Here is a 22,948-nt window from a genome sequence, read left to right on the forward strand (position 1 = left end):
ATGTGAAAAGATCCTTGTAGAAAAAATGTAACTGAGTCATCCATTAAACTGCTGCAACAACGATATAATATACTATGATTGTGCCATATAAGAGAGTGAGGAGAAAGTGTCATAAAGTTGAGTATCGAACCAAGGGTAATGTGAGCTATAAAGAATATTATATACCAAGTTTGTTGTGCCGAGATCATTCCATATATACAAGAATGCCGAGAGTATACTTACATAAAGTGTAGGGATCAACTGATATCATAGTATATGAATGAAGCTGAGATCAATGTACACAACAGTGTAGAAATTATAGTATCGAGACTGTACATTGAGGAGACATAAATGAACAGAGATTATACAGATAGAAGGTGTTAGCAAAGGTACCCTACACACATTTGATGCAAAATAATTTCAGTTATCAAATGATCAATGTAGGTGGTGCTAAATCCGCTTCCCAATTCTATATTCTAGTGTCTGCCTAAACAATGAATGGGAATATGCCTTTGATGGCAAGGGCTAGATGCTCCCTAGATTTACAAAAGAGGAGGGAACACTAAAGGCCCTGAAGAGAGAGTAACACCTATCCCTCAGTATTTATGATATATCATGAGTACCAGTGTGTGTAGAATTAAAGGAATTTATTATGCCAGATACTAAGGAGGATAATCTGTGTAGATAATACTATATTAATGAGTAGCTATCCATAAATTGTCTTCGAATCAAGGCATATGATTGGTGAAGGAGAGGATCATCATCTTGTTGGATAGACAACATCAATAGTTGTATCCAAACTTCATAGTTCCCTTTGAATATCGAGAATACAATCATTTGCAACCTACTATTAATCCAAAGATTTTATAGCTTCGTCTTAAGGTGATCATCTGGCCTTAAGTCATAAGGCAACTGATCCATAGTGAGGAAAGATATTTTGCATTTAGGTGTTTATAACACTATTCTACATAAGATCCGGATATCAAAATCAGGGTCCCCTACAGATACTTCTTGAAGGAACCTCTGATTTCAAGGTGAGAGTTGCCTCAAAAGAGATTGTTCCATAGTCTTATGAACTTTATTTATCTTAATTGTTCTTCAATGTGGAATCTTCAGGTGTGCTGCATCTCTTATCCAAATTGCTGCAAATTTTTTTTTATAACTGAAGATCCCTGTAGATTCTTCATAATAGATAATTCTTCAAAGGATAAGTTATTTGATTGTCTTGTTCACAACTTCGTTTGTGAACAAGACTACAATACTATCATAATTTTGTAGAAGCTTCTACACCTTGTAAAAAGGTCATGAATGATGTTGAGCTATATATGATGAGTTGTTATACCTAGAGTAGTGCCACATGTAAGGTATCCAAAAAAAACTTTACTGCACAAGATAACTTCAGGTCTTTTAAGAGAACTATTTTTTTTCTTGAGAGATCCAACATTTGAGTTTACTTAGGTGATTTCAGCAGAATCTCAGTTCTACTAATAAAATACTCTGATCAAAATCTTTCACACTTTCACTTCTTGAAGGTACAACATGACAAAGGAAAACACAATGTCCTTCATGGCTCTTTTGCTTTGCTTGATGGGGAGGAAGGAATAGGATTGATGAGAAATGAACGTGCTCAAACAAAAACCTTGGTACAATGAGCCCATAATTTCCACTGTGAAATTATTGATCTTGTAGATATTTATGCCCAAAGATTCGATAATTATGAAAATATGTATTACGTATGTTTCTTTTCTTTCGTTAGGGTCAAATGGTGCCATAAGATGAAATACATCTGATATATTCAAAATCTAGGTGACAAAAACGCGGTTGTCATAACTTCACTAAAATCACACAAGTTTCTAGAGAATTAAAGATCTTAAGCAAAAATAATGAAGTGGCTATTTTGCAATAGCTTTCTGTGACAATTGGTATCATGTTGGAATATTTGTTTGGGTTGTTACTTGGTTGGAGGGCTCTAGCCATTGCAGGTAAGCTCCATTTTCGGTTTTGTTGGATGTTGGAGATTACTTTTACTTGAATCAAGGAAAGGTTTCTTTTTAATAGATATGGATTTGTAGTTGAAGGGCCAGTTTAGATGAACACTATAAACTGCTTTAAGCAGTGATTGGCTGTCCTCACTCAGTTGTGCTTCCCAGATGTTATTATGCCTCTCATTTGCCCAAGTTTCTCAACAATCATTGCATTCTAATTGATAACTATTTAAAATCATGTTTCCTCTATGTTTTTTTTCTCTCTATCTAATCTTGTTTCCAAGTGGGAACCATTCTTTTATCCCAGAATCTACTCTTTCCGTGTTGATTAGATTTGAGGCTTTGGAGAAATGTGTATTTTCCCATTATTTTGTGTTTGTGCAGGTGTTGTTCCTTGTACTCTCTTGGTTCTGGGGTTATTTTTTATCCCAAAATCTCCAAGATGGATGATAAGTTTTTGATAATGAACTTTATGTTTGTCAATTGACTGAGTTGGTGTTAACCATGTTAAACCTATCACCATATGTCATGTTGTGTGAAATATTAATATGAAATTCAATGTTCTTATGAGTGTAGGCTAAAATTGGTAATGAAGATTTTGAAGCCTCATTGCAAGCTCTTAGAGGTAGTCAGGTTGATGTTACCCTAGAAGTTGTTGAACTCAAGGTAACATTTCGGAACAACTACATTTTTATCATGTTCCATGTCAAATTCATATATATTTCTATTGTACCCTTCTCTACTGATTGCTTATCAGTCACCTGTAGTTGCTGAGTCATGTATATCCGATAATGTTCCAATGGAGTTTTAGCTTGTTTTGTTTTGAGTTTTTTTCAGTCTGCAATCTAAATGTTTTGCATAAAAGGTTCCAACAGTGTATATGAATTTCCCATCAAGGTCATATTTGTCACTAATATGAATAGTTTTTCCTTTTAGAGTGTAGTGGAGACAAGAAATAAACAACCCAAAATAAAGTTTTCTGAGATCTTTGAACGAAAATATGCATTGCTTCTGACTGTAAGTCATATGTTTGAATAGTTAAGAATGTGATAGACTTATATGATTTTTTTGAGTGCAAGCTTCTGCAATTCATAATTTTTATAAAAAACTTTTTTTTCGGATAAATCACATAGATAATTTTCTCGTCAATGCATTTTGAATCACATAATGTGGTTTGTTATCTAGACTAAGATGATTTTGTTTGTGCTGGTGAATTTTCATAAACTAGTTGCTATTTTATTTCTTACTTGGCATTGGGCTGCTTCTTTTACAACAATTGAGTGGAATCAATGGTATTATGTTTAACAATAGTTCCATTTTTAAGTCTGCTGGTGAGTTTACCATCAAATTCCTATTAGAAAGTATGGTACTTGTGATCTAGACTCATATTGTTCTATTGGTAAAAACATGAATTAATTGCAAAATATATATTGGCATCATGGAATTCTAATTTGGATGGGATTTGAATGCAGGGAATCCTTTTTGTAGCTTTATAGCCTTTCATAATTATAGGGTTTTAATTTTTAACTTAGGACTGAAATCATTCACGTGATATTTATGGCCCTTCTATTGATTTTAATTCTTAATGTCTATCATACGCTTGCCTAAGAAAATATTTACTGATTTCAATGTTTTATCATTTAAAACAAGAATTTCATCTGGTAATGTTGCAACCCTTGGACTTGGTGCTGTTTAGGTTGCTTTCTCATCCTGGGGCACTACTAATTGCAATTCATGCTAGGAATGTTTCACTATAATAAAATCTTTATTTTTCCTCATCTTAATCATGTGAAAGTTGTTGGACTATTTATATATAGTTTGTTATGACTGCTGTTAGTGTTGTGCTGACTAACAAAGCTAGTAGACATCTCCTTGTTATGGTGAGTAAACAAGCTATTTCGAAGAGGATCTCTTAACTCAGTCAATTCAAATTTTTTAGATATGACATGACAAGTGTTGTTCAGTTTAAGGATATCACATAAATTTTCAATGGTTTCAACAAATCTCCTCTACACGGATGGCTATTTGTTTTTTCCTAGTTGGCCTTGCCTTTTATTTAAAAGTAATCAAACTCTCACAATGCTATCTCTCTGTTACTAGTATGATGAATAGAATCATAATAGATGCTCATCAACTTATTAGAAAATGGGCTTTAACATACGTTAGATTCTATAATAACATTTGGAATATTGAAATGCTAAAGATGAGTTCTTGGTGTATCCTAGCATCATCTAGAGCCACCTAGTGGGAGAGTCACATCTTGTAACATTCACCAGTATTTTGGTGGTCACAATTTTGTTGGTAAGCTCCACATTCAGTTGGTAAATAACTTATTGAAATTTACATTATTACATTGACGTATTTATTATGTTGAAGTTTTGTATAATTGCATTTGTGTTTTGTTTGCACAGGTTTACATTGTCTCTTTCTCCCTCAGGATTAGGGTTGTCCCCTGGGTTATCATGTCGGAGGTAATGCCTTTATCCAGATTCCCTGTATGAATACAACTACTATTGCAGGAGAGGATTCCCTTCTCTGATTTGGTTACAGATGTAGAGGGTTTCACAACTGTGCCAAGGTTGAATTTTGAGCATCATCAGAGAATGTCCTACTCCTCTCCTTTACTTAGTTACATCATTCAATACTCAGTACTGCCATATTAATATTCTTATGTCGATATTGTTTTTGTCCTCAGCAAGAAGCTCATCAAGAGATACTCTCCTAGGAGTATAGATGAGAGAAAAATGAGACATAGTTGATGTGCAAAGATCCTTGTAGCAAAAATGTAACTGAGTCATCCATTAAATTGCTGCAACAATGATATAATATACTATGATTGTGCCATACCAGAGAGCGAGGAGAAAGTGTCATAAAGTTGAGTATCGAACCAAGGGTAATGTGAGCTATAAAGAAGATTATACACCAAGTTTGTTGTGTTGAGATCATTCCATATATACAAGAATGCCGAGAGTATACTTACATAAAGTGGAGAGATCAACCGAGATTACTATATATGAATGAAGCTGAGATCAATGTATATAACAATGTAGAAATTATATTATCAAGATTGTACACTGAGGAGACATAGATGAACAAAGATTATGCAGATAGCAATTATTAGCAAAGTTACACTACACCCCTTTGATGCACAAGAAGTTCAGTTATCAAATGATCAATGAAGGTGGTGTTAAAGTTGCTGCCCAGTTCTATATTCTAGCTTCCACCTAAACAATGAATGGGAATATGCCTTTGATGGCAATGGCTAGATTCTCCCTAGATTTACAAAAGAAGAGGGCACACTAAGGGACCCGAAGATAGAGTAAAACCTATCCCTCAACATTTATGATATATCACGAGTACCAATGTGTGTAGAATTAAAGGAATTTATTATGCCAGATACTGAGGAGGATAATCTGTGTAGATAATACAATATTTTTTTTTTCTCAGCAACACTAACTAATTTATATTATTATATACAGGTGAACTTTACATCCAAAAAGACTGTCTGCCCAGGGCCAACTGTGGCTCCTTGGGTGACTCTATCATTCTCAAACATTTGCCTCGCAGGGCGAACTGTCCAGACTAGATCAATATTCATGACTCGTTGATAATTCATGTTGAATCAAAACGGCCCACGCAGGGGCATCCCACCAAAAACATGCAACCCATAAAAGCTGTAGACGCCGAGGTCATAGCACAGAACCGACACTAAACAAGCATAGACATAAGACGCATACCAGATATAAGACGCCAAACCCAGCAAGACTATTATAGCCGTAACCATGACATAGAAAGGAAGGAAACAAACTAAAACAAAAGGTGAAAACCTGATATCAACCAAGACCCCTAACTCGTCCTGAGCGAAGGAAGCCAATGCGAGGGTGCGCCGCTGTGCGTTAGTCTTCTGGTTTTTCTTCCAGAATTGTACTCCATCCTTGACCCTCTCGGAGGCTAGCCCACATAGCCATGGGATCCTGCGCGGGGGCTGGCAACTCTTGCTCACGAGCTCGGAAGGGGGTTTGCTGAGGCTCCCTCTCTGAATTCTCCTGTGCATTTGATGGCTCCCCCATTGGGCGCTTCCCCTTGTCATTCTCTGAACGATCCTCTTCAGGTACCAATGGCGGTCCTTCCTCATTCTCCTCAGGAATTTTGGTGAAAAGCACTGAGATGTGCGCATTGATTCCAGGATTGTCCCTGGAACCACCCAGTGTAAAAATGACAGAACCAAACGCTGGGAGCATGGGTGCTCCATTGTTAGAGCTGCCAGCTTCCAAAAACTGACTAGATGGAATTGGGGTGGCTCCTGCCCTTCTGTAGCAATAGCAGCAGCAGCAATGGTGATGGACATCCGCTGCAGGGGGACGAGAGGATTCTCCACGTCCTGTGCCTCTTCTGCACGGCATCCTTTCTCGCAGCCGCACCATGGAATCCTCCAATTCCTTTTCCTGTTCCAGAGCAGAGGAGGACCCGCTGTTGCTGCGTTCCCTTCCTGAAGCTTGCTGACCCCAAATTGATTCGTATCTGAGCTCAATTGGGCACAGACTATGACCAGAAGAAACCAGCAAGGAGCGGACCGCGTCCGAGCTTTCAACAACCACGTTACAGCTTCTGCGCTCAGAATTCTGAAACCATAACCAACATTCCAACATTCCATCATTCTTAAATCCATAATGAATCCCTCGGAACCTGTCCGCTTTGAATGCACTCTGCAGAGTTTCCATCGCCTCCCGCACCCTCATTAAGACGGCCCTTATGCTTCACTCGGCCTACTGTCTCGGCGGCGAGGGGCATTGAAGGCCTCTGATCCTCACGTGGCAGCCCGTGCTGGCCATGTGGCTCCCCTGTAGCTGACTTAATGACACCCGCATCCGGGGGTGTAGATAATACAATATTAATGAGTAGCTATCCATAAATTGTCTTTGAATCAAGGCATATGATTGGTGAGGGAGAGGATCATCATCTTGCTCGATATACAACATCAATAGCTGTATCCAAACTTCATAGTTCCCTTTGAATATCAAGAATGCAACCATGAGCAATCTGCTATTAATCCAAAGATTTTATAGCTTCGTCTTAAGGTGATCATCTGGCCTCAAGTCATGAGGCAAGTGATCCATAGTGAGGAAATATCTTTTGCATTCAGGTGTTTATAAAACTATTCTACATAATATCATGATATCAAAATCAGGGTGCCCTGCAGATACTTCTTAAAGGCACCTCCGATTTCAAGGTGAGAGCTGCCTCAAAAGAGACTGTTCCACAATCTTATGAACTTTCTTCATCTTAAGTGTTCTTCAATGTGGAATCTTCAGGTGTGCTCCATCTCTTATCCAAATTGCTACAGAATTATTGTTTATAACTGAAAATACATGCATATTCTTCATAATAGATAATTCTTCAAAGGATAAGTTATTTGACTTTCTTGTTCACAACTTCGATTGTGAAAAAGACTGCAATACTATCATAATTTTGCAGAAGCTTATACACCTTGTAAAAAGGTCATGAAGGATGTTGATCTGTATAGATTGAGTTGTTATAGCTAGAGTAGTGGCACATGTAAGGTATCCTAAAAAAACTTTACTACACAATATAGCTTCAAGTATTTTAGGAGAACCATTTTTTTCTTGAGAGATCCAAGATCTGAGTTTACTGAGGTGATTTCAGTAGAATCTTAGTTCTGTTAATAAAGTACTCTGATCAAAATCTTTCATGCTTTCACTTCTTAAAGGTAAAACATGATAGAGGAAAAACAATTTCTTTCATGGCTCCTTTTCTTTGCTTGATGGGGAGGAAGGAATATGACTGATGAGGAATGAACGTGATCAAACAAAAAACTTGGTACAATGAGCCTATAGTATCCACTGTGAACTTATGCTCTTGTACATATTTATGACTAGAGATCCAATAATTATGACAATAGTATTATCGGTGTCACTTTTCTTTCTTTAGGGTCAAACGATGCCATAAGATGAAATAGACCTGATATCTTCATAATCCAAGTGACAAAAATGCAGTTGTCATAACTTCACTAAAATCACACAAGTTTCAAGAAAATTAAATATTTTAAGCAAAAATGACTAAGTGGCTATTTTGCAACAGCTTTCTGTGGCAATTGGTATCATGCTGGCATATCTGTTTGGGTTGTTCCTTGGTTGGAGGGCTCTAGCCATTGCAGGTAAGTTCCATTTTCAGTTGTGTTGGATGTTGGAGATTACTTTTACTTGAATGAAGGGGAGGTTTCTTGTTAATAGATATGAATTTGCAGTTGAAGGGCGAATTTACATGAATGTTGTAACTTATTTAAGCAATGATTGGTTGTCCTCACTTAGTTGTGCTTCCCAGACGTTATTCTGCCTCTCATTTGGCCAAGTTTCTTAACAATATTTGCATGCTAATTGATAATTATTTAAAATCATATTTCCTCTATGTTTTTTTTTCTCTCTATCTGATCTTCTTTCCAAGTGGGAACCTTTCTTTTATCCCATAGCCTACTCTTTCTGTGTTGATTAGATTTGAAGCTTTGGAGAAATGTTTATTTTCCCATTAGGTTGTGTTTGTGCAGGTGTAGTTCCTTGTGCTCCTTTGGTTCTAGGATTATTTTTTATCTCGGAATCTCCAAGATGGCTGGTAGTTTTTTGATAATGAACTTTATGTTTGTTAATTGACTAAGTTGGTGTTAACCATGTTAAACCTGTCACCATATGTCATGCTATGTGAAATATTAATATCAAATTTAATATTCTTATGAGTGCAGCCTAAAATTGGTAATGAAGATTTTGAAGCCTCATTGCAAGTTGTTAGAAGCAGTCCAATTGATGTTACCTTAGAATCTGTTGAAATCAAATAACATTTCAGAACAACTGCATTTTTATCATTTTCCATGTCAAATTCATATATTTTTCTATTGTTCCCTTCTTGACTGATTGCTTATCAGTCACATGTAGTTGTTGAGTCATGGATATCCGATATTATTCCAATGGAGTTTTAGCTTGTTTGGTTTTGAGTTTTTTTCAGTCTGCAGTCTGAATTTTTTGCATACAAATTTCCAACAATGTATATGCATTTCCCATCAAGGTCATATTTTTCACTAATCTGAATATTTTTTCCTTTCAAAGTGTAGTGGAGACAGGAAATCAACAACCCAGAATAAAGTTTTCTGAGATCTTTGAATGAAAATATGCAATGCCTCTCACTGTAAGTCATATGTTTGCATAGTTAAGAATATGATAGACTTATATGATTTTTCTGAGTGCAAGATTTTGTGATTCATAATGTTTATAATTTTTTTTTTTTTAGATAAATCACATAGATAATTTTTTGGTCGACTCATTTTGAATCACACAATGTGGTTCATCACTAGGACTAAGATGATTTTGTGTGTGCTGGTGAATTTGCATAAACTGGTTGCTATTTTATTGCTTACTTGGCAAGAATATGATTACAAAAGTAAAGTATCCTTGTGTTGTATTTATTATATGCAGATTGGCATTGGGCTGCTTCTTTTACAACAGTTGAGTGGAATCAATGCTATTAAGTTTTATAGAAGTTCCATTTTTAAGTCTGCTAGTGCATCTACCGTCAACTTCATGTTAGAAAGTATGGTACTTGTGATCTGGATTCATATTGTTCTATTGGTAAAAACATGAAGTAATTGCAAAATATATATTGGCATCATGGACTTCTAATTTGGATGGGAGTTAAACATAGGGAATCCTTTTTGTAGCTTTATAGCCTTTCATAATTAGAGGGTTTTAATTTTTAACTGAGGACTCAGATCATTCAAGTGATCTTTATGGCCCTTCTATTGATTTTAATTCTTATTGTCTATCACACACTTGCCTAAGAAAATATGTATTGATTTCAATGTTTTATCATTTAAAACAATAATTTCATCTGGTAATGTTGCAACCCTTGGACTTGGTGCTATTCAGGTTGCTTTCTGATCCTAGGGCCCTACTAATTGCAATGCATGCTAGGAATGTTTCACTATAATAAAAGGTTTATTGTTCCTCATCTTAATCATGTGAAAGTTGTTGGACTATTTATGTATAGGTTGTTATGATTGTTGTTAGTGTTGTGTTGATTGACAAAGCTGGTAGACGTATCCTTCTTATGGTGAGTAAACAACCTATTTAGAAGAGGATCGTTTAACTCAGTCAATTCAAATTTTTTAGATATGACATGATGAGTGTTGTTCAATTTAAATATCTCACATAAATTTTACAAATCTCCTCTACAGGGATGGATGTTTGTCTTTTCCTGGTTGGCCTTGCCTTTTATTTAAAAGTAATCAAACTCTCACAATGCTATCTCTCTGTTACTAGTATGATGAATAGAATCATAATAGATTATCATCAACTTATTAGAAAATGGGCTTTTGACATACATTAGATTCTATAATAATCTTTGGAAGATTGAAATGCTAAAGATGAGTTCTTGGTGTATCCTGACATCATCCAGAGCCACCTAGTGGGAGAGTCACATCTTGTAACATTCACCGGTATTTTGGTGGTCACAAGTTTGTTGGTAAGCTCCACGTTCAGTTGGTAAATAACTTATTGAAATTTACATTATTACATTGATGTCTTTGTTATGTTGAAGTTTTGTATAATTTCATTTGTGTTTTCTTTGTACAGGTTTACATTGTCTCTTTCTCCCTTGGGATTGGGGCTATCCCTTGGGTATACTAATATAAGATTTTGAATTTTTTTCTAGAGATATAATCCGCCTGTCTTTGTACCTTTTGGGGAAACTTCTAGTTTTAGTAAGTTAAAAATATGGTCTACATGATTATAGTTTTTATAAATATTATAGATCATGTGTGAGATTTTATTATTATTTATTTTTAGTTTAAATCAATGGCTATAAATGTAGTTTTCAGGATTTCCATAACTCTTCACGTAATTCTTTAAAGTGTGGTATCTCAATGGAAGAGCTCCTGCCTTACAAGCAGGAGGTTGTTGGTTTGATTCCACTGTTCACTAACATGATTTAATCAACGGTTTTTTAGTTTATTTTTAATCAATTTTTTTTATATTGATTTATTTCAATGGTGAGATATTTCTGGATTTAGTGTTTTATATTGTCTCCAAAGAGACAAAAGTGATCTTTAAATAAAAATTTTATTGTCTCTAGAAAGACAATAGGTAGTATTAAAGACATATTGTCTCTAATCCGAGTGTTGTCTCTACAGAGACAAAAATGAAATTGTCTCAAGAGAGACATAAATGAAATTGTCTTCTAAGAGACAATAATGCTTGTGTTATATATTGTCTTTGTAGAGACAAATTTTTAAGACAATAATCTTTAAGACAATAATTTTTAAGACAATAATCTTTAAGACAATAATTTCTGAGACGCTCGCTTAAAGACAATATTTAAGACAACACACAAGGTTTTTTGTCTCAAGTAAGACAATTTACCCAAAAATTGTCTCAAATATTGTCTTAAAACTCCCCTTTATGTAGTAGTGTTAATTTTTTTTTGTGGATTATGGAAAGGAAAGTGTCTTAAGTCTATGTATGTTTAAAGGCTAGATTGGCCTAAATGGAAGTTTGTAATTGTAAGTACCTGAATTACTAATATTGCAAGTCCAATAAAATCATATATGCTCCCAAAATCTATTATGTTGAAAAGTTCATGGTACCTTGAAAACCACTTTGTAAAAACTTGAAGGTTCATGGTTGAAACCACTAGTGCTTGTTGTAGGAAGAAAATGCATAAATCACATAATGTGATGTGTTTCTTTTCATATGTAGAAACCATAGAAGTCACTTGATGTGATGTGATCTTTGTGGAAAGTAGAAAGAATTCGTCCTCTTGAGGATTGTGACAGTTAAGTGTAAGCTAAGAAAGAACTCGACCTCTCGAGGATTGTGACAGTTAAGTGTAAGATATTCAAAAAATCGATAGGTGTAATGAATATGTGTTAATAAATAAATAAAACCAAGATGATTGATGTTGTTGTATGGGTAGTGAAATTGTTTTTTTGAAAGTACAAGATGATGAAAATTGAAGAAGATCATGGATAAAGAATCTAGAAAGTCAAAATATGATAGAATACCAAAGCTAAACACCAAGACCAATAAAAATAAAGTGAATTGAAGATGCAGATAAAGAAGTGACCAGTTCAGAGAAAGTTGAATAATGCATATTGTAATCACAAATAATAATTAAGAAAAAGTATCTTACTGTGAATCCTACTTGCCATATATTAAATGAAGAAAGTTAAAAATAAACATTTAGTGTAGCTATAAAATTTATTAAACTCATTAAATCATTAAAATCACCAATTACTATACATGAAGACATTTATACTAAAAATATAACATTGGGAAATGAGATAATATAATATATTTTTTCACTCAAAAGTTTCTTCAGTTTTTTATTACCCCTATTCTTTCTTCGTATTTCTTTGTATATTATAAGCTATTAATTCGAACACATTTCCACATAACTTAGTGTTTACTTTGAATGGGATTTTTTTTTTTATTAAACCCATTCGAGAACTTGAATGACTTGCATGTCCTCACAAGAACACCCTTTTCATTGATATTTGCATGAAAGAGTTTTCATATACTTAGTATTTATTTGTACATGCTAACTAAATTTAGTTGCAGCCCATAATTTCTTTGTTGGTTTCTATTATCATTTGAACCAACAACTTGTTGAACAATAATGTAGCCAGCATTTTAAGATTATAATTTAAGTAAAAACCTAATTATCAGTGACGTCCTTAAACTGTCTATCTCTATATAATGTTTTCTTCCTTGAGCAATGCTACTACAGTTGGTTTCTTCGTTGAACAAAGTTACTGCAATTTATATTGTATATTACCTCGTTATAAAGCTAATGACTATTCACAGCATTAGAACATGTCGTCTTTTCCAAATTGTATATTACCTCGTTATAAAGCTGATGACTATTCACAGCATTAGAACATGTCGTCTTTTCCTTACTCCTGGTGTGTTTCCTCTGACTATGATCTTTCAATGTTCACAGGTCCCATTGTTCAACGGAGAATAAAAACACTTCTATGCAGAAAACCAAAATAACAACGACACAACTTCACTCGCTCACATGAATAAATTAGTTGAGATAGCGGAAGTTGATATATATGGCCATATGAGGGAGATGAGTAAAGCTGAGTTAGAGATCCCATTCGGCTTTTTACTATTTGTATATCCCTTCATCCATTCGTCCCACCCAACTTGTTATTGGTACTTTACTTTCAATTTGGATTGTTCAGAGTAGTAACTTGAATTTTGTGGGAATTACAGTGTATCATAGTTGCTATTCACTTATTCATGGGAACGTATAGCAGTAATAAATGAAAAGTGAATTTGCATTCAATTGGGCAATGAAATCGACAAAGCCAAATAGATCAATCTTATTAAATTGTTTTTATAATAGAAAGTTAGAGGTTTTTAAATGTGATTTTTTGAAAAGGTTTTTGGTTTGTTTTCTAATCTAATTTGTCTGATAGAGGTCCATTGAAATTACAAGTTTGATGGGTGAACTCTACACAATCTAAGTGCGAGAAGAGTTTCTCAAAGTGCAGAACTTATATATGTAATCAAAAACTAATTTAAACAACACAAATCAAGATTTCACCACAAATTTCTCTAACAAATTCTAGCCAAAAATAAAATAAAATAAAAAACTCTTCAATTTAAACCAGCTATGATATTATATCAGAAATAAAGACTCAACACACCAGACTTGACAATTGTCATACACAAATGCACCGTATAATGTACAATGTGTTCACTGAAGGTCAGCGACTCAAACTGACTATTAATTACTAACAATCTAGAAATTGCACTATACGGATTATTGAATAGTGTTGTGATTATTATTTTACATTCTTATAAAATTAACTAACAAAGTGTCTTATAGAAATGTCTATTTAACAAAATAGAAATATGTGTTAAAAACTTTCATGGCAAACAAAATATAAACATATTGCAGATTTTTGGAATATTTTGAGATCTTAATTATAGAGATGATATCAATTATTTGACATCGTCCACCTCCTCTATCGGATCCAAAAATATTCTGGAATCTGTAATCTAAATAAAATGTAGCCGAAGTAATAACTATGAGACACATATTTTGCGAGAGACTTGTGCAGCGGTTGCTGCATATATGCTTCTTTCTTTCTCGCGATTTCAGAATAAAACAGTGTAGTTGATCTAATTGAGACTAGTGATTGTGAGTATCTTGAAATATTTTTTTAAGCTTAGTAAATGAGTAAATGAGGGTGTTTGTCAAAAATAGACAACATTATTTTCAAAAATTTAAATTATTAATTTCGATAATTAGAAAATTAATATTATGTATAATTAATTATGGTATATAAATAAATAATTATATTATATATTAAAAAATAATTATATTTAATTTTTAATATTAGAAGGTCGTAAACTGCTTCTGCTTGGCTAAGAGCTCGTCTTCCTCGGACGTAAGGAAACAGTTAAACGGCCCAAGACCCAGAGGCATCTGGCAGGAGTGAAAGCCTGCTCCCTTACGGACCACCAGCGGGTTATTACAGGTGGCGTGGTTTTCCTTGATAACGGTGATGAGTCAAACCGACTTTCGCGGATAGCAGCCAGAGATGGTTGTCCTCACTGTTGGTTTGACACCTGAGTTTGATAGGTTTTGCCACCTTCGGAAAAAAAAAAAAAAAAAAAAAAAAAAACTAATCTCTTTAATTCACATAGAAGATGCTAATTCATATTTTAGGTATGTTAAAACATTAACTACATCGTAAGGCGTTCCCTCTGAGACAAACTCCCTAAAATGCCACCGTGTACAATTGTGGGCCATTGATTCTGTGTTAGACGATTGGGGTGTTTTACACCGTTAGTTTAATATGCCATATCTCAAAATTTCACCGTATTTCTCAAACCTTCCAGAAAACATATGAAGAAAACCATGCTCCGCTGGAGTTTGGTCTCACTTCTTTCAAAATCTCACCATATTTCTCAAACCTTCCAAAAAAACATACGAAGAAAACCATGCTCCGTTAGGGTTTGTTCTTGCTTCTTTCTGTGGTCTTCTTGTAAGTTGTGGTGCTCTTCCATTGCTCGCCAAGATTACAGGTAAATATTTTTTATCTAAAAACATTCCTGGAAATCTTCTTGTAAGTTGTGGTGCTCTTCCATTGCTCGCCAAGATTACAGGTAAATATTTTTTATCTAAAAACATTCCTGGAAAACTTCAGAGGATTTCTTTAGTTCGCTGCTAGAAATTTTGCAACTGGTTATTTTTTTTAACATCTGATAACCCTATCTTTCTATGTTATCTATGTAGCTATTGTGGTCTAGTTCCTGTTGGCTTCTACAGGTATTTACATCAAATCTCTTACCAGTTTTTGTTGCATTAGGTTCTTAGACAAGGGTCATTTTTCAGTTTCTAACTTTTACCTTCCATTTTGTTGTCCATTGGTTCGTGATACCTTGGGTTCTTACAGGACGATCCTCCATGGTTAGCCAATATTAAAGGTAATTTGTTTTTCTAAAAGCTCCGTTGGGGTTTGGTCTGGCTTCTTTCAAAATCTCATCGTATTTCTCGAACCTTCCAAAAAACATACGAAGAAAACCATGCTCCGCTAGGGTTTGTTCTTACTTATTTCTATGGGCTTCTTGTAATTTGTGGTGCTCTTCCATTGCTTGCCAAGATTACAGGTAAATATTTTTTATCTAAAAACATTCCTGGAAAACTTCAGAGGATTTCTTCTATTTGCTGCTAGGAATTTTGCAACTGGTTTTTTTTTTTTAATCTGATAACCCTATCTTTCTATGTTATCTATGCATCTATTGCGGTCTAGTTCCTGTTGGCTTCTACAGGTATTTACTTGCATTAGGTTCCTAGACAAGGGTCATTTTTCAATTTCTAACTTTTACCTTCCATTCTGCTGTCCACTGGTTCGTGATACCTTGGGTTATTACGGGACGATCCTCCATGGTTCGCCAATATTAAAGGTAATTTGTTTTTCTAAAATATTTCCTTGAAATCTACAAATGACTACATAGAATCCTCACCATCCTCTGAACGCTCAAGGCATGTCGAAGGGATCCAAAAGGTGAACTTATAATCCCATGGAAATTTCTGTAAATTGCAGGATGCAGAGCAGGATCACATGGAGTGGGAGCATGGTGGTTCATTTCGTCCAGGTGATCGAGCATGGGATGGGAGTTCTGGAGCTATGGGTGCAGAGCCTAACCAGGTGGTCCCCATCATAAATTGCAGTATGTCATCGATACTCTGCAAAACGAAGCGAATTGACCCTCAACCCTTCGACCAGTAGAAGGTGCATGCTAGGGCAATTTGACCCTCCAATATTCTAACCCTAGTGGCTTCCACCGAATGTTAATGGGGCTTGACCGACTCTGCTTATATCTAAGTTCTTGAATCTGTCATTCTAGATAGTGTACATGATATAGAAAACTTACCAGTAGATGCAGAAAAAAATGTTAATAGTTCTGAGGACAGTATTCCTGAATTGGTATCAATTATGGACTTTGGTGCAGATGTATCTCATGAATCTGAGTCTCATTTTGGTAATAGTGGTTCACATGACTTTGTTTTATCCTCATCTGAAACAGAAACTAACAGTGAAATACAGAGTTTTGAAGCTAACACAGAAGCAGTGTCTTTTGAGAGCCTTTTCATTCAAGATCCAGAGGAACTGAGCACATCATCAGGTGGAGGTGGTTACTATATTCCTGCAATGGCCAGTCAGTCCAAGACACTAAATTTTGAGAGCCAAAATGAATTTGAATTCAGACATAATGAATCTGCCATGTCTCTAGTGGAAAAGAGTACTAGGGAGGGGGGATCAAACATATCAGTTGTTCATGATCTCGATGATTCTAGTACTCCAACAAATCACTAAAATATATCTTGCTTTTTGGAACTATAGGTGCATCTATTTTTGCAGTTGCGATGCTTGCTACATATTTGGTCAGTGTGGATAGAAAGAGTGCCAAATGTAGAAGTCCTAAGAGAGCCCAAGAATATGATCAGAACACTGTAGCAGAGAAAAATGGTCCTACAAAAGATGGTCATTCCATACCGACTATGTCCCTAGAGAAACCACTTTTCTTCAATGCAGATGACTGTTCCCTCCAAAAATAACTTCGAGCCGAGGGATTCCTATGTGCCGAAGGTGGAACTTCTTAATGAGTATTTGCCATCAAAGGTGGTAAACACTTCAGAAAGAAAACTCAATACCTGGCTTTTATCAAGTACCCAAGAAAATTCATTTCACACCCCAGAGAGGAAGGTTAGGAGAAGCAACACATACTCAGAAACAGAGCATGGAAGTATGGCTACTCAAGAGATGTCTATGTATGATTCTCCATCTTATGGGAGCTTCACAACTCTGATGAAAGAGGTATTCTATTTTTAATCCCAACATCAAACTTGTTAAGCTTTTCCTTTGTTTTTTCTACCTTTGTGTTTTGGTTTTGAAATAATATTCCAACCTTTGCAAGGCATTTTCTTGCTTATCAATTGCCATTGAATATCAAGTGAAAGTGGAATTTGGTTTCTTCATTTCGAGGTTGGTAAAATAGTTGTCTAGGAGCAGGGGAATTTGGTTTCTTCCATCCTACCAATCTTCCTTATATATCTTGTCAGACTTTTTCAGTGTTGTGCGAGCCATTTGATGTACAGATGTTGTTCATGTGCTTATTTCAGTCTCAATTCTCTTTTCACTGCACCTTGTTTCCTTTGCATTTCAAGTAAAAATGGAATTTGGTTTCTTCATTACAAGGTTGGTAAAATAGTTCTCTAGGAGCCGGGGATGCTCTTCTTCCATTCTACCAATCTTTCTTATATATCTTATCAGATTTTTTCAGTGTTGTGTGAGCAATTTTATGTAAAGATGTTGTTCATGTTCTTATTTCAGTGTCAAATCTCTTTTCACTGCACCTTGTTTCCATTTTATTTCTAGGATATCTATTCTTCCCTTGAAAATTTTCTTCTAGGCAGTCCTCAATTCATTCCATAAATATGTAAAAACAAACCAGCATGTAGGAAATATTTGAATGAGTTATAGATAGTGATCCAATTTCATACTTGTCTGATTGTGTATCTCCAAAATTTGGTTTCAGAGATACCTTTTTATGAGTTGTTTGTCTACAATGCAGGGTTCAAGTGAAGAGCAGATGAAAGTGACACCTGTAAGAAGATCAAACCGACTTCGTAACCAAAAGAAGTCTCCATTATCAGCTGTACGAACGATCTCTAAATGAAGATCCTGCATCATGTTCTTCCTTAGAGCTACCTGATTTGAGCACAGGGAAAAGCACGAACGACATAAAGAATTTTTTCTCCAAATGACTTTCGCCTTTACATGATTATTTCTCTCAAAAAGTTAAGGCTTCATTTTTATTTTTCATGAAAACGTGCAGGGAAATGGTGAGCATGTTCCCTTGGTGGATTGATAGTTGGCCGTCTTCAAGCTCATACTGTTGCTTAGCTACCATGGTATTGATCCAGTAAGCCTGTTGATGTTCAGCACCAACCTACTTCGATTCTGTTACTTACCTAATTCTGGAGGCAAGGACCCAGATAAGTTAGCAAATGGAATATGTAAAGCCTCCATCTTTGACAAGTTACTGAGCTGCCACAGATTTCCGCTTGCGTAAGAATTGTGCCCGGTCATCATATCCCTGAGCTCTGCTGGGATTGAACCAGTGATCTCATTGAAGGAGGAGCACAATTGCGAAAGATAATACTGCAAATTCATTTCAACGACATTGCGTGTCCTATGAAATTAGACAAAAATGGAGACTTGATGGGATCTACTTTTGAGATTATCAACGTAGCTAGTACACACATCCACAATAGTGGTTACTGGTCAAACCGAACCAGCTTATCGGTCACCCCTCCAAAAATTACAGCCACCATCAGTGACTATCAATATCATATAAAGCCAAAATTGTCTGATATTATATGGCCCGGTGAAAGTGAAACTACGGCGCGGGATTGGGCCCGTGGAAAGGAACTTGCTATTGGTTTGCCTAGAAAGACAGGCTACTAAGAATTTGTAAAAGTGAATGGTAGCAACCCGATGAAAGGATTTTGTGTTGATGCGTTTATTGTTGTAGTGAAATTGCTGCCCTATTTTTGGTACACATTTAAACCTTGTGGAACAGGGAATTCTGCACCCAATCACGATGTTTTTAACGTGTAAAATGCAATGGGTTACCACAGTGCCATATTGTTTCATGCAGGTTTTCTTTCTCTACGATGTTCTTGAAGCATGGTGACTAATATTTCTGCTCTTTTTTTATCCTCAGGGATTTTAGCTTCCCTCTCAAAACATTGGTTTTCTTTACATTTGATGGTATTGATGCGCTTAAAATGCATGATTCTGATGAAGACTTTGAGAGAATGATGAAGCTTCACTACGTAGGCAGTAAATGAAAGGTATTTGTGGAAATAAATTTAGGTGCCCATGTTGTTGCAAGTGTCCTAAATAAGTTGTGTTAAGAAGTTTGTGAAAAAAAATTAAATATGATACAAATATTCATAGTGTTTCATACTTTGGAAAATGAGAGTAATTTGGATTTTATGTTTCTGTTTTTTTCATAAGATTAAATTCTGGTGCTAAATGGTTCTTGTCAGGGAGCTTTCTGTACATATATTTTTGCAACTCTGTTTTTATTTTTCCATCATTTCATATATAAGAGAACTTCAACATGTGTTTTATTTATTGTTTTTTTAGAACAAAATGGATTTAAAGAAATTATATAGTTTTTCAAAAATGAATAGGGAAGATGCTCTCTATGCATAGCTGGAAAGCGTCTTCTTGGATACAGGGTCAAATGCAGTTATGCATGGTCTCATTTAGCAGTCTAAAAGGGGGCAGTTTAATATAATTTTACATATCAAAGTTTTTATTTTTCATCATTTCATATATAAGAGAAATTCAACATGTGTTTTATTTATTGTATTTTTAGAACAAAATGGATTTAAAGAAATTATCTCGTTTTTCAAAAATGAATACGGAAGATGCTCTCTATGCATAGTTGGAAAGCGTCTTGTATCTATGCATAGCTGGAAAGCGTCTTCTTGGATACAGGGTCAAATGCAGTTATGCATGGTCTCATTTAGTAGTCTAAAAGGGGGCAGGGTAATATAATTTTACATATCAAAGTTTTGTTGGGATTTAAATGTGCTAAAGAATTGATGATGTATAGAGATGAATAAGAAACGATTTGAGAAATGGAGCTCTTAATACGTCATCTATCTTATCACGGGCATGTTCAAGATTGAGCTTTCTTTGAGGTAGGTTGAGTCATGTGCTGTTTTAGGGTTATTTGAGATCAATGACAGGTAGAACATGTTTATACCTTTTTTAGTTATATGATTACATTTCTATATAAATTTTAATCACTTGCACAATTTCATTCAATAGATATGACATTTTTAGATACCTGATTCTATCTTAACTACTAGTTAATCCCAATGATTTACGCTTCAATGGGTTTAATACCAATTTGAGAATAGGCATCTATGCAGGACATTTAATTGAATTCCTACGGAAATAGGACGTTGCCTTGTCTATGAATGCTTGAAAACTTTAAAAAATGCATGAAAAAAGTTTCAAAAGAGTTTGAGAACTTCGATGTGAGAATGAGTTATAATAGGATATGTAATAGAAGAGTTATAATAATATTTCAAGTATATCTCCAAATTTACAAATTTCTCCAGTGGCCAAGTTTGTTCATCAGGCAAGATTCTTTTCGACAAGCTTTGCAGGTGGGGATTGAGGGTGATCAGAATGAAATCCAAATGGGGCAACATCCCATTTCCTCATTACCTTTGGTCAGTTGTCAACTTGTTAGCAATAACAACCAGAAAGGACTGGAAAGGATTTCAGAAGAAGCGAGGTAAATTGGAAAAAATTTAGATTGGACCAAATTCATAATTAGGAAACCTTAATTATAAGGATTTTCTGGTCGTCGTGCTTTTTTTCCCAGATATTTGTTTAATTGAGCTATGTTATTACTATTTTCTATCTCTTTTCTCTATTTTTTAATTGAATTCCTACAGAGATAGGCATAGATAATGTATCACTCATTAAATTAATGTAATTGGACGTTGCCTTGTCTATGAATGCTTGAAAAATGTTTGAAAACTTTAAAAAATGCATGAAAAAGTTTCAAAAGAGTTTGAGAACTTCGATGTAAGAATGAGTTGTAAGAGGATATGTAATAGAAAATTTATAATAATATTTCAAGTATATCTCCAAATTTGCAAATTTCTCCAGTGGCCGAGTTTGTTCATCTGGCAAGATTCTTTCCAACAAGCTTTGCAGGTGGGGATTGAGGGTGATCAGAAAAAGCAACAAGTCAAATACATGAATAGCCCGACAGCCCCTTTACCACAAGAGAACACATATCTATATCGGTTTATTAATAATGATATGAATATAAATATCAAAATTTAATAATTAATAACAAAAGCCAAATATATATATATATATATATATATATATATATATATATATATATATATATATATATATATATATATATATATATTAATATTTAATTTTTAGACACTGATTTATTTGTATTTCATTTAAATTAATATTAAATTTAAGTTTATTAATACTTATAATTGCATTAATAATAATATGAATATAAATATCAAAATTTGATAATTAATAACAAAGGCCAAAGAAGCAGTAAAGAGGATGAGTTTCACAATTTGATTTATATTTGATTGATTTGATTTTCACAAATAGATTGATATTTGATTAATTTGATTTTTACAAATAAATTGATTTTACAAATGGTGCGGCACGGTAGGGTTAGAATACAATCAAGGGAAAATTGATTGAGCCTCAACCAGAAAATTTTCTTTTGAGCCTCAAAAACAAACTCGATGAAACCAATTTGCTACATTTGTCCTTCACATATGGGATATGAAAACCTTCATCTTAGATCTCTCGGATTTATACACCATTTCAACAGATTGTACAACAATAAAATTTACGGTGAACATGATTGTGAAATCAATCACAATTGTTGTGGCGGGTTGGAACAAATGAAAATATAAGGCCGGTGCATTTTTAGGTTACACAAAATGTTTTTAAGGTTGGAGTTGATCACATTAATTTGTAATACTTGTTTACAATTTGCCAGAAAATCTAAATGAGCAAGTTGGTTATAAATTTTATTTTATAGTAAAAGGATGGTGGCTTGAAATTATGCTCGACAATAAACAATAATTAAAAAAAAATAATCATTGTTATATTAAACATTTTCATAGATTATAATATTGTTTGATCATTCATTATAATATGAAAGAAAAATATGTGATTTTTCATAATATTACATATTCATAAATTTTGTGAGATGAATAAAAAAAACCAATTGATCTATTATTTAAATTATGATATTAAACTGTGGCTCTTTACTGGTTTAAAAAATTAAATCCTAAATTTATTAATATAATTTTTTATTTGTATATTTTAATATTTAATTTTTAAGAAACTAATTTATTTGTATTTTATTTAAATTAATATTAAATTTTATTAATACTTATAATTACATTAATAATATTAATTCCTTGAGCCTCAAAAACAAACTCGATGAAACCAATTTTGCTACATTCGTCCTTCACATATGGGATATGAAAACCTTCATCTTAGATCTCTCGGATTTATAGCAAAATTGGCAATGTGAAAATATAAGGCTGGTGCATTTTTAGGTTACACAAAATGCTTTTAAGGTTGGAGTTGATCACATTAATTTGTAATACTAGTTGGTTATAAATTTTACTTTATAGTAAAAGGGTGGTGGCTTGAAATTATGCTAGACAATAATTAAAAAAAAAAATCATTGTTTTTTTTCAGAAGAAAAAAAAGCGGAATTCTATTATATTGGTATATCTGAATTACATAACAGAAAGTATAGAGTTGATTCAACAACTCAGAATGCAGAAATAACCTTCATAGT

At 34.2% G+C, this 22,948-nt stretch overlaps 1 protein-coding gene across 1 annotated transcript; it reads left to right on the forward strand.

Moving 5' to 3' along the window:
* Positions 1 to 17,070: 17,070 nt before the first annotated feature.
* LOC149201833 (uncharacterized) lies at positions 17,071 to 19,205 on the forward strand. Its single transcript, XM_089399835.1, has 2 exons — positions 17,071 to 17,364; positions 18,122 to 19,205. The coding sequence occupies exons 1-2, from the start codon at positions 17,077 to 17,079 to the stop codon at positions 18,224 to 18,226; spliced, it is 393 nt and encodes a 130-aa protein (XP_089255961.1). The 5' UTR covers positions 17,071 to 17,076; the 3' UTR covers positions 18,227 to 19,205.
* Positions 19,206 to 22,948: the final 3,743 nt, after the last annotated feature.

The sequence above is a fragment of the Pinus tabuliformis genome, chromosome 2_1 (assembly GCF_031772625.1).
Source record: "Pinus tabuliformis cultivar Carrire ecotype Pingquan chromosome 2_1, CPIR1, whole genome shotgun sequence".
NCBI lineage: Eukaryota > Viridiplantae > Streptophyta > Pinopsida > Pinales > Pinaceae > Pinus > Pinus tabuliformis.

Excerpts from the sequence above, each read along its gene's own strand:
- LOC149201833 (XM_089399835.1), top strand. The coding sequence starts at position 17,077 with ATGCAGATGACTGTTCCCTCCAAAAATAACTTCGAGCCGAGGGATTCC. Across the intron at positions 17,365-18,121 it reads TCACAACTCTGATGAAAGAG|GGTTCAAGTGAAGAGCAGAT; the intron begins GTATTCTATTTT and ends TCTACAATGCAG.